At 41.5% G+C, this 12,085-nt stretch overlaps 1 protein-coding gene across 3 annotated transcripts in view; it reads right to left on the reverse strand.

Moving 5' to 3' along the window:
• ASTN2 (astrotactin 2) overlaps positions 1-12,085 on the reverse strand; it is a 989,820-nt gene that overhangs the window by 337,849 nt on the left and 639,886 nt on the right. For all 3 annotated transcript variants that reach the window (XM_081575818.1, XM_081575813.1, XM_081575806.1), the window contains one exon: positions 4,966-5,154. In XM_081575818.1, the coding sequence (XP_081431944.1) occupies positions 4,966-5,154 (189 nt within the window). The remainder of the gene's footprint in view (positions 1-4,965; positions 5,155-12,085) is intronic.

The raw sequence follows: 12,085 nt of genomic DNA on the forward strand, positions 1-12,085 counted from the left end.
CTCTGGTTCCTGCTTCGTATCTCCTCCATCCTCCTCTCTGCATGGTTCTGCTTTGCCCCTCTGCCTGCTTCTCCTTATCCCTCTCTCCCTGTCAATGTTTCTCTGTGGGTCTCTCGGGGTGCTCCGTACTTCATCTTCCCACATAGTGGATGATTCCCTGACTTGTCAGGGTCCTAAACTCTCCACATGTTCCTCCCCCAGAGTTGAGCTGCATCCTACATGTGACAACCTAGGAGGTGGCTAGGAAGGGGGTCAGGTTCCTGCAGAGTCATGTCTATGGAAGTGGGGTTTGCCTAAGATCCCTCCTTCGTTATGAGTCTGGCAGCCCCCAAAGGCACCCAAGTCCTCACTAGAAGCAGTCGAGTGAAGCAGGTGGCCCTTCTTGCCATGTGCTAACATGGGGACATGGAGAAGTGATATACGTCACTTGTAACAGAACCAGAGGCCAGGAGAACAGTGGTTTGGGAGTCACAGACTCAAACTTTCAGTCTCAGAAGGGACCCAAATCATGACAAGCACTGGGTAAATAATATTCATCCCTGGGCCTCAGTTTCCCCAGCTACACGATAAGGGGTTAGCAACTGTTGATCTTTAAGAGCTTGCCCAGTTCAGAAACTTGAAATGTGAGACTTCGGTAAAGCAGAAATCCAGGTTGTGCTTTCAGAGATTCAAGAGAGGACATGAGAAGCAGACCTGTCTCTGTCAGCAGTTGCCAGGTGTGGGCATCCAGGTGGGGGGCAGGAGGTGGGGGCACAAAGCAGCGCTGTGACTGTCACAGAGCAGAGGCTGTAACTGGGAGAGGGTCTGAAATCCCAAGCCAGGCCAGGCAGGTGTCAGGAAATGGGACATATGGTGAGATGACTGGTGGGGTGCCTGCTGGTTACTCTGGAGGGCTGGACCAGAGATTACTTGAGGGGGAGGGGGCGGGAAGGAGGGGCAGGAAAGAAATGACAACAGCGTTTGGTGCTGAAAAACCTTACAGGCCTGCCTTCTGGAACCTGAAGGACAAAGGAGCCACAGCTCCCCCTTATCCGGGGCTCAGGAAAGCAGACTTTTGAAAGAGATAAATTTAGACTCATTAGAAGCCACTCACCTTCCCACAGAGGGAAGTCGACCGCCTTAGCATGGGGCTCCAAGTGGCGACATGGTCTGGGGACAGAAATAATTGCAAAGAAAGTTTAACTGAAGCCAAGGATGAGTGAGCTGAAGTGAAATGGGCTATTCTAATATAATGGGAGTCTAGGGAGTTCCTAAATCTGGAGGCTGTTGTCAAAAGAGAAGAGTGTGATCTGTTCACTATACTCCCTTCCACGAGCAAATCAGGGTGGACTGGTCCTAGCTACTCAAGGATAACCCAAGACTGAAGGGCGAGGAACAATAAAATGAGTGTTTGAGGCAGAAGGAAGACTCTTGATAGGGCTAAAATTCTGTGTGAGCCCAGAAACTCCCAGACTAGCCTTCAAGAAGCCAAGCTCTCTCTTATCAACCAGTCTATTGATAGGGGGAAGGCAAGCCTGCTGGATAATCACAGGCCAGTTCTCAAATGACTTGCCTTGTGACCTTAGCCAAGGCCCTTCCCCACATGCAGATGAGATCCCAAGATTCCATGATGCCCCCTTAGGATCCAGCACCTTACTTCCCAATCTATGTCCTTCATTTGAACCAAGCTAATCTTCACCCTTGGGAGTGGGAACTAGTGCATTTGATCATTTACCACATGCCAGTCACTCTGATGGTTGCTGTGAGAAATCAGACTACATAAAACAAGCAATGCGCCCATATCACAGTGATTGGGATATGGTAAAACAGCACCGTTAAAAGATGAGGCAGAAAGACTCGGCTGGCCATGGATAGGGCTGGATTTTGGAGCTGGGTCAATCTGGAGATTTGCTTTCCTATCTCTCCCTCTCATTTACCAATATATCCAGGCTTCTGCAGGCTCCTTCCTGGACAGGAAAATGAGTATAGCTCTTCTCCCACCCAGGAAGCACTATCCTTTGTCATCACTTCAAACTCCAGTTCATAAGCTTTGTCCTTAATGAAGCCCTTTATTATTCCTTCTAACTTCTCTTGAAAGTCTTCAGATGGGAACTCTGAAAACCATTGGCATTCCCTGGAACATATCTTCGCAAATTCAATTTTCACATATTTGTTTTCTAATTGTGTGTGTGTGTGTTCTTGCACATTTGTAGACTCCTTTCTTGAAGGTGAGGGGCAGTTGATATTTCCTTTCGATTCCAGGCAGCATTATTCTACCCATCATCATGCTCAACACAGGGTTTCATAGACTATTAAAATGATAGAAAATCAAGATTCTAGAATCTCAGAATTGAGTAGCTCATCCAGATTGTCCTTAAATATCTTGCAGGGTTTTTCTGATCAAGTGCCATCCGTCTTGGCTTGAGCAACTGGGTGGTAGAAAGAACATTATTGGGAGTTGGAGAATTCAATTCCATCATTAAATTGTTGTGAGACTGCCAGTCACTTCTATCACCCTTGACTCTTCCCTCAACCTCATCCTTTGCCTGCTACTGCTCCCTGGCCCTTGTCCATTATCCCTTTAAACTATATCCCCAAATCTCCTTTCTCCATTTTGTTCCCATCATCCCGGCTTGAAGTTGCTAACATTCTCACATGGCTTCTATAATAGACACCTAATCGACCCCATTCCACTGTCTCCCTTTCCACTCTCATTGCAATCTACTCCCAATACAGCTACCATAAAGTTGAAAAACTGCAATGCAATCATTACATACCCCCCTCATTTATCCATTTAAGAGTTTTCCTCTTTGCTGTTAGAATAAAGCCTTGGCCTGCAAGACCCCCATGATCTGCCATTGCTTACCACTCTGCCTTCACCTCCCCCTACTCCTTCCCTACTTTCTCAGCTTCAACCACACCAGATTCTTCATTTCTTGAAGTCAGTCAAGTTCTTTTCCCTCTTAGAACACCTGTCTCTGCTTGAAAACTTTTCCAGTGCCAACTCCCACTCATCTTCCAGGTATTAGTTAAATAACACTTCCCCTGGAAACTAGACTGTGAGACTTATTACTGCTTTCTAATCCAATAGATGCACCCACCCCTCACTCTCTCCAACTAAATTAGATCCCACTGTTAATTGATTTCCTGGAACACTGTATCTTTACTTCATAATACCTGCTGCAAATTAAGTACTTAAAATTCCATGACACACACACACACACACACACACACACACTGTATCTAAACACTGCAAGGTCCAAAGCCATTTTTATCTCATTTCGCATCGTATTCTAAGTAACCAACATGGTAGGTGGGACAATGCAGGTGTTCAAAAGCATGTGACGGCGACACAGATGAAAAGTTTAGGGAATTCACACTTTCATTCTAGTTCTATAAAATGGGAAGTGATGTGATATGTTGGATTAGAAGATAAGACCAGGGCTGGGGAGTCAGTCAGACCTACATCTGAATCCTTACTTTCACTAGATGGTGACCTTGAAAAAGTCAGTTTACTTCCCTGTTACTGAAAATTTTCAACTGTAAAATGGAGGGCATGGTATCTCAAAGGGTTTTAATTGTGAAGTGGTAATTGCACTGTCCTGGTTCTTTAACTTCCCATAAGGGGGATTTGGGAAAGTCACTTAACACTACCACTTCTTATCTGTATAGTGAGGATGACAATAGCCTCTAGTTCACAGGGCCATTGTGAGGATGCCATAAATCAGTGGATGGAAAGCATATACCAAATTAATGTTTGTGGCATCATTATTATTAAAATATTTAGTCAAGAGCTTGGCACACAGTGTGTGTTAGTCGCTCAGTCATGTCTGACTCTTTGCGACCCCATGGACTGTAGCCCACCAGGCTCCACTGTCCATAAGATTCTCCAGGCAGGAATACTAGAGTGGGTTGCCATTTCCTACTCCATGGCATACAGTATTTCTTAATAAATAGCAGCTAGTATTATCACTCCTACTATAATCGACAATTATTAATTATTTGGCAGGATGAGGATGATTCTGATGGTGATGTTTCTTACCAGTTCTGACTTCTGTTGACATGACCACAAATGATAGGTGAAGCTTTCTTTGTGATAATATCCTATTACATTTTTATGCAAAACTGTCCAAAAGTACATATATATTTTTTAAAAAGAAAAACATTTCTTACATATGGAACAGTTCTCAGTTCTTCTCGTGCTATCATCTTATGGCTTTCAGAGTTTGAGGCATGAATAAATCCCACCAAAGGCCTCTCATCTCCAGACAGAACAGCCCCAGTTCCTTCAACTCTCCCAGGAAGACTTTCCCAATTAGACTGCAGGTCTAATCTTCACATAATTTGGACTCAGTTGCTTTCCTGTTTATTCTCATATGAGAGTACCCTCATCTTTTAATTTCGCATGTATGTCTATATTTATTAACAAGGAAAGAGGTATTTGACATACCATTGAGAAAAAAATAGCAATTTCTAAACAGCTTTACTGAGAGTTGGCGTGTTTGTGTGTTTGAGTACTCACTGACATACAGATAGAGAAAGAGAGAGAGGTGTTTTAAGAATGTTCAAGAAAATATTAATTCTGGCTATTTCTGGGTGATGGGAATTTTATTTTCTACTTCATTAAATGTCTTTATTTTTGAACTGCCTGAATAGCCTACATAAGATATTTTTAATAGATGGAAAGATTAATTACATTAAAAAATCCATTAACTATACTTATAGGATGATTTGAGACTGAAATTAAAATATGTGGAGAGTTAGAAAATGGGAGGATGGGGTAGACAAAGGCCTCGGTCAGTGGAAAAGGAACTTCAGAGAACAGACTTTGCTGACTTCTAACACTTTGTGCATAGGCGCTTGTGAGTCTAGGGAGATGCTGACCAGTATACCAGACCTCTATCCCATGGTGCCCACGGCTTCCTCCCCTTGCCCAAATTTTGGGTCAGCGACTCAACCAGTGAAATGCAGGTGTCTGCCTCATACCTAAAGGTCATCTGGAAGACTTGGCCTTGGTTCACATGCTGGGTCCGGTTGTTGTAACCATGTAGCATCTCTCCAAAGAGGGTGTCGTTGAACTTGGAGTCGGGCTTGAGGCACTTGGGGCCCTCGCAGACATCTGAGAGCATGAGGCAGGACTTTCCATCAGGAGCCAGCTTGTACTCCTCCACACAGCTGCGTGATAAAACAGGGCCGAGAGTTAGCTCGCACGCTGGATGCCCCTATTGGGAGTGACCTAAAACCCAGACCTCTTTTGCTTGCAAAACAGGTCAGAGTTTAGGAATGGAAACAGCTATGCTGGCTGGAATCTATCTAGGGCACAGGTGTCTAGAGAGAAGCACATTAATCCTGCAAATTGGTAAATTCAAGGAAAGTCATTTGTGACACTTTGGAGGAGTCGAGGGGGACGCCAGAGAGCACATCCACGCACAAAGCAAATTTAAAAACTGTTTTCCATGAACACACAAACTTTAAAAAGCATGACAGACCAATTTGCAGGGAATTATCAACTAGTTTCTCAAATCAGAATCTATTCCCAGGGCATCTGTCGGCCAAGGTTGAAGACTGCAGCAAAAACAAGGTTTTCGCTGCCCTTGTTGAGCAAAGGTGATAGTTCCAGGACCATGGACAGCACACAGAGCAGCCCCCACAACTTCTGTTCAATTAGCAAAGTTAGCAGCCTTTGCTGATTTCTAACTACCTAATCCTGACAGCAGAAGGGCCCTTAGCATGCCTTTGAAACTGGGATGGGCTCCTTGGTGGCCCAAATGGGCATCTGAATAGGGTGCGGAAAAAATATTTGCAATTTGGGGTGTTTATAGAGTGGAAAATAAATCTCTTAGAGAGATAGGGGAAAACAGAAAGCAGAGGGCCTAGCTTATGAAAAATCAAGTGAGAAACTGAAATTCTTTGAGTATCTACCTACCCACGGTCCTTTTCTGGGCACTATGCGTAGGGTGAACATACTAAGACATACAAGAAAGCAGGCTGCATGACTGAAGGTAGATTAAATAGGCATCTTTGTCCCTTGGGATGTGTGTGAAGCCAGGCTAGTCATTTTACTTCTTTGCTTTCTCATTTCCTCATCTGTAAAAGGGGGTTAACACTGCTATCTTACATTACTTCACTAGGCTGCTGGAGGTTCCACGACACAATGACTGCATAAACAGAAATTGCAGTGTACTTAACAGAATAATTACAGACAGGTTGTAATGGTGGTGATGGTGATATTTACTTATTGAGCATATGCTAGTAACTAGGTACTTTGTAAGCTTATTTTATCACCATGAAAAAGGTAGCATCATATTCCTGCTTCACAGAGAAGCAAAATGAGGAGCCAAAAAATAAAGCAAGTCACACCATCAGTGTCAAAGGTGGCATTCAAAATCAGGTCTGTTCAGCAACAAAGGCATCTTTTTCTCCATGTGTCTTTTCCAAATCCAGTTGTTCCTATTTGCATGGCATGACCTTGGTGAGGCTATGCTGACACGATCCTGTTTAGGTTCTGCTGGTTGGAGGCAGCAGGAAGCAGGCAGTCTCTTATCTGCCTTTCTTCCATGGGAGTGAAGATCTGTGGAATCTGACTGCAATAAGACTCATGTGGGAGAAGGGAGAGACTTGGTTTGAGAAGGAAGTGTAGCCAGGATGCAGGAACCAGTGGCTGATGCTAGAGACACAGAACCCAGCTGAAGGCAGGAAGTAGGCTGGCAGAGCTGAAAACACAGTCCAAGATCACTCCATGTGAAAGGTCAGGATATCTCGCATTTGACGCAAGCCGACACACTGTCCTTGTTTTCCTCTAGCCCCTGGTGTACTGTATGGATACGCTGAGGGTCTTTCCATTGTTCACATGCTCCCGTGCAAAGTACAGTGGAAAGTTCTTGGAAGGAGACCTGTTCTGGTACCTTGGTCAAGTCTGCCCTGTCTTCATTTTGCATCTATTAACATATGCAACTCTCCCTCATAAAGTTTCAGTATAGATAAAGTGAGTTATATAAATCTGCAGATATATGGTAAGGACTCAACAAAGTCTAGTTCCATGCATTTATTCCAAAAAGTTCCTAGCAAATATGGGAAATGATTTACTGGATAGATCTCACCCTCCTCTCTCTCTCTCTCTCTCACACACACACACACACATATGCAGCCCTGAGTAAACACATGGTTGTAAAGATTAGATATTATCAAAGCTTATAGAGTAAAATATAGAAGTTCTTAATTTCCCACTCCACACATACCCTTGCTTCCTGTTCCAGTGGTAATCATTGTTAATAATTATATATTTGCATAGGGTTTTTTCAATGTATTTTAAGATATACATTATACATATTGTATTTTTATAATAGAAAATACCTTATGTTTATTTACTATATCATATATTTTGTAATATATATAACTTTTTCATAATAAACTCATAAACAGAATTACCCTATATGTTGTTGTGAGATACACATTTGCACCTAATATAATTTCTTGGAGATCTTTTCAAATCAGTATCCATATAAATCTATCTTTTTAATAACTCTTTGGCATTGCACAATATAAATGTACCATAATGATTTTACCTAATGTTTATTGATAGACATTTTGGTTATTTATATTTGTTTGTTAATGCTGTCATGATAAGGAATTTTATACATATATCACTATGTACCTTTGTGTTTCTATAAAACAGATTCTTAAAAGAGTAATTGCTGGGTCAATGTTTTATGAATTTTAAAGCTTTGATAGATCTACTAAATGACTATCTGTAGAGGCACGATCTACAACCCTATCATTGATGAATAAGAGAATCTGCTTTCCCACATCTTTCATGTTCATTACTACCAACCTGAGATGGCTAAAGATAAATCATTTTTGTTTGTGGATTTGCATTTTCCTGATTACTGGTGGATCTCACCACATATTCATGTCATGGCCATTTGCATTTCTCATTCGGTACACTACCTATCTATATGCCTTGACCATTTCTCTATTGTGATACTTGTCTTTTTTCTTATTGGCTTCTACATGCTTGGCATATATTATCAATAGTTATATTTCACCTTCCAAATATATTGAAATTTTATTCCAGTCTGTACTTGTATTTTAATCTTGCTTTTGATGTCTTATAACCTCTTTATCCTGGTCTTTCATTGCTTTGAATTTTGTGTGATGCTTAGGGAGCCATACAGAGAAAAATTTTTCTCTATATTCTTCTAGTATTTATATAGTTTTTTCATCTTTGGTTATTTAATCTGTGTGGAATTTATTTTTGTGCATGGTGGGAGTGATTAGTTTAACTTAATTATTTTTTAAATGGGAAGATGACTATATGAAGGAGCCATCCTTTCACTAAGTAGTTTTAAATGCTATTCTGTCATGTACTAAATCCCTATGTGTACTATGTATACATGGTTGGAAATTTTATTTAATTATCTGTATATTCTCATAATAACGCTGCACTATCTTAATTAATAGAGCTTTATGGCATGGAAGTGGTCAAACAGGAGATGACAAGAGTGAACATGGACATTCTAGGAATCAGCAAACTAAGATGGACTGGAATGGGTGAATTTAACTCAGAAGACCATTATATCTACTACTGTGGGCAGGAATCCCTTAGAAGAAATGGAGTAGCCATCATAGTCAACAAAAGAGTCCGAAATGCAGTACTTGGATGCAGTCTTAAAAATGACAGAATGATATATGTTCATTTGCAAGGCAAACCATTCAATATCACGGTAATTCAAGTCTATGCCCTGACCAGTAACACCGAAGAAGCTGAAGTTGAACAGTTCTATTAAGACCTACAAGACCTTCTAGAAATAACATTTAAAAAAGATGTCCTTTTCATTATAAGGGACTGGAAAGCAAAAGTAGGAAGTCAAGAAACACCTGGAATAACAGGCAAATTTGGTCTTGGAGTACAGAATGAAGCAGGGCAAAGGCTAATAGAGTTTTGCCAAGGAAACGCACTGGTCATAGCAAACACCCTATTCCAATAACACAAGAGAACACTCTACACATGGACATCACCAGATGGTCAACACCAAAATCAGATTTATTATATTCTTTGCAGCCAAACATGGAGAAGCTCTATACAGTCAGCAAAAACAAGACCGGGAGCTGACTGTGGATCAGATCATGAACTCCTTATTGTGAAATTCAGACTGAAATTGAAGAAAGTAGGGAAAACCACAAGACTATTCAGGTATGACCTAAATCAAAGCCCTTATGACTATACAGTAGAAGTGAGAAATACATTTAAAGGACTAGATCTGATAGAGTGCCTGATGAACTATAGATGGAGGTTCGTGACACTGTATCGGAGACAGGAATCAAGACCATCCTCAAGAAAAAGAAATGCGAAAAAGCAAAATGGCTGTCTGAGGAGGCCTTACAAATAGCTGGGAAAAGAAGAGAAGCAAAAAAGCAAATGAGAAAAGGAAAGATATTCCCATTTGAATGCAGAGTTCCAAAGAATAGCAAGGAGAGATAAGAAAGCCTTCCTCAGCAATCAATGCAAAGAAATAGAGGAAAACAATAGAATGGGAAAGACTACAGATCTTTTCAAGCAAATTAGAGATACCAAGGAACATTTTATGCAAAGATGGGCTCAATAAAGGACAGAAATGGTAGGGACCTAACAGAAGCAGAAGATATTAAGAAGAGGTGGCAAGAATACACAGAAGAATTCTACAAAAAAGTTTTTCACAACCCAGACAATCACGATGGTGTGACCACTCACCTAGAGCCAGACATCCTGGAGTGTGAAGTCAAGTGGGCCTTAGAAAGCATCACTACGAACAAAGCTAGTGGAGGTGATGGAATTCCAGTTGAGCTATTGCAAATCTTGAAAGATGATGCTGTGAAAGTGCTGCACTCGATATGCCAGCAAATATGGGAAACTCAGCAGTGGCCACAGGACTGGAAAAGGTCAGTTTTCATTCCAATCACAAAGAAAGCCAATGCCAAAGAATGCTCAAACTACCGCACAATTGCACTCATCTCATACACTAGTAAAGTAATGCTTAAAATTCTCCAAGCCAGGCTTCAGCAATACGTGAACTGTGAACTTCCAGATGTTCAAGCTGGTTTTAGAAAAGCCAGAGGAACCAGAGGTCAAATTGCCAACATCCGCTGGATCATAGGAAAAGCAAGAGAGTACCAGTAAAACATCTATTTCTGCTTTATTGACTATGCCAAAGCCTTGACTATGTGGATCACAATAAACTGTGGAAAATCCTGAAAGAGATGAGAATTCCAGACCACCTGACCTGACTCTTGAGAAACCTGTATGCAGGTCAGGAAGCAACAGTTAGAACTGGACATGAAACAACAGACTGGTTCCAAATAGGAAAAGGAGTACATCAAGGCTGTATATTGTCACCCTGTTTATTTAACTTCTATGCAGAGTACATCAGGAGAAATGCTGGGCTGAAGGAAGCACAAGCTGGAATCAAGATTTCTGGGAGAAATATCAATAATCTCAGATATGCTGATGACACCACCTTATGGCAGAAAGTGAAGAAGAACTCAAGAGCCTCTTGATGAAAGTGAAAGAAGAGAGTGAAAAAATTGGCTTAAAGCTCTACATTCAGAAAAGTAAGATCATGGCATCTTGTCCCATCACTTCATGGCAAATAGATGGGGAAACAGTGGAAACAGTGGCTGACTTTATTTTTCTGGGCTCCAAAATCACTGCAGATGGTAATTGCAGCCATGAAATTAAAAGACACTTACTTCTTGGAAGAAAAGTTATGACCAACCTAGACAACATATTAAAAAACAGAGACATTTCTTTGCCAACAAAGGTCCATGTAGTCAAAGCTACGGTTTTTCCAGTGGTCATGTATGGATGTGAGAGTTGGACTATAAAGAAAGCTGAGTGCAGAAGAATTGATGCTTTTTAACTGTGGTGTTGGAAAAGACTCTTGAGAGTCCCTTGGACTGCAAGGAGATCCAACTAGTCCATACTAAAGGAGATCAGTCCTGGGTGTTCATTGGAAGGACTGATGTTGAAGCTGAAATTCCAATACTTTGGCCACCTGATACAAAGAGCTAACTCATTGGAAAAGACCCTGATGCTGGGAAAGATGGAGGGCAGGAGGAGAAGGGGATGACAGAGGATGAGATGGCTGGATGGATCACCGACTCAATGGACATGGGTTGGGTGGACTCAGGGAGTTGGTGATGGACAGGGAGGCCTGGCGTGCTGAGGTTCATGGGGTCACAAATAGTCGGACATGACTGAGCAACTGAACTGAACTGAACTATGGCACATTTTGAATGTAGCAAAATAAGTCTTCTCTTCATAAACAGTAATCTTCTATTTCCAGATTTCCTCACTGTTCTTATTTTTCCCTTCAGATAAATTTTAGAGTTGGCTTGTCAAATTCCCAAGTAAAATTTTACTGGAATTTTGTGTGGTTCCAAATTGAATTTGTAGACTAAATGAGGTTATTCAGTCACTAAGTCCTGCCCAACTCTTTGCAACCCATGAACTGCAGTTGCCAGGCTTTCCTATCCTTCACTATTTCCCAGAGTTTGCTCAAACTCATGTCCATTGAGTCAGTAAGGCTATTGAACCATCTTGTCCTCTGTTGTCCCCTTCTCCTCCTGCCATCAATCTTTCCCAGCATCAGGGTAGGGTCTTTTCCAATGAGTCAGCTCTTTGCATCAGGTGGCGAAAATATTGGAGCTTCAACTTCAGCATTACTTCATCCAGTGGATATTCAGGGTTGATTTCCTTTAGGATTGACTGGTTTGATCTCCTTGCTCTCCAAGGGACTCTCAAGATCTCAAGAGTCTTCTCCAGCACCATAGTTTGAAAGCATCAACTTTTTGGTGCTCATCCTTCTTGATGGTCCAACTCTCACATCTGTACATGACTACTGAAAAAATCATAGCTTTGACTATACGGTCTTTGGTCAGCAAAGTGAGGATTTATTCATAAGTATTTATGCAATGTCTTAACACGGAGAAGTTATAAGCAGGTATTTTGGATCCAGACCACCAAAGTCTGAATCCAGATTCCACCATTAATTGGCTGTGTGACCTTGGAAAAAATGCTTAACTTCTCTGTACTTCCTTTGCTTACCTATGTAGACGTTCCCACCACACA

This window comes from Giraffa tippelskirchi, chromosome 1 (genome assembly GCF_054371585.1).
Source record: "Giraffa tippelskirchi isolate mGirTip1 chromosome 1, T2T-mGirTip1v1.2.pri, whole genome shotgun sequence".
Taxonomy (NCBI): Eukaryota; Metazoa; Chordata; class Mammalia; order Artiodactyla; family Giraffidae; genus Giraffa; species Giraffa tippelskirchi.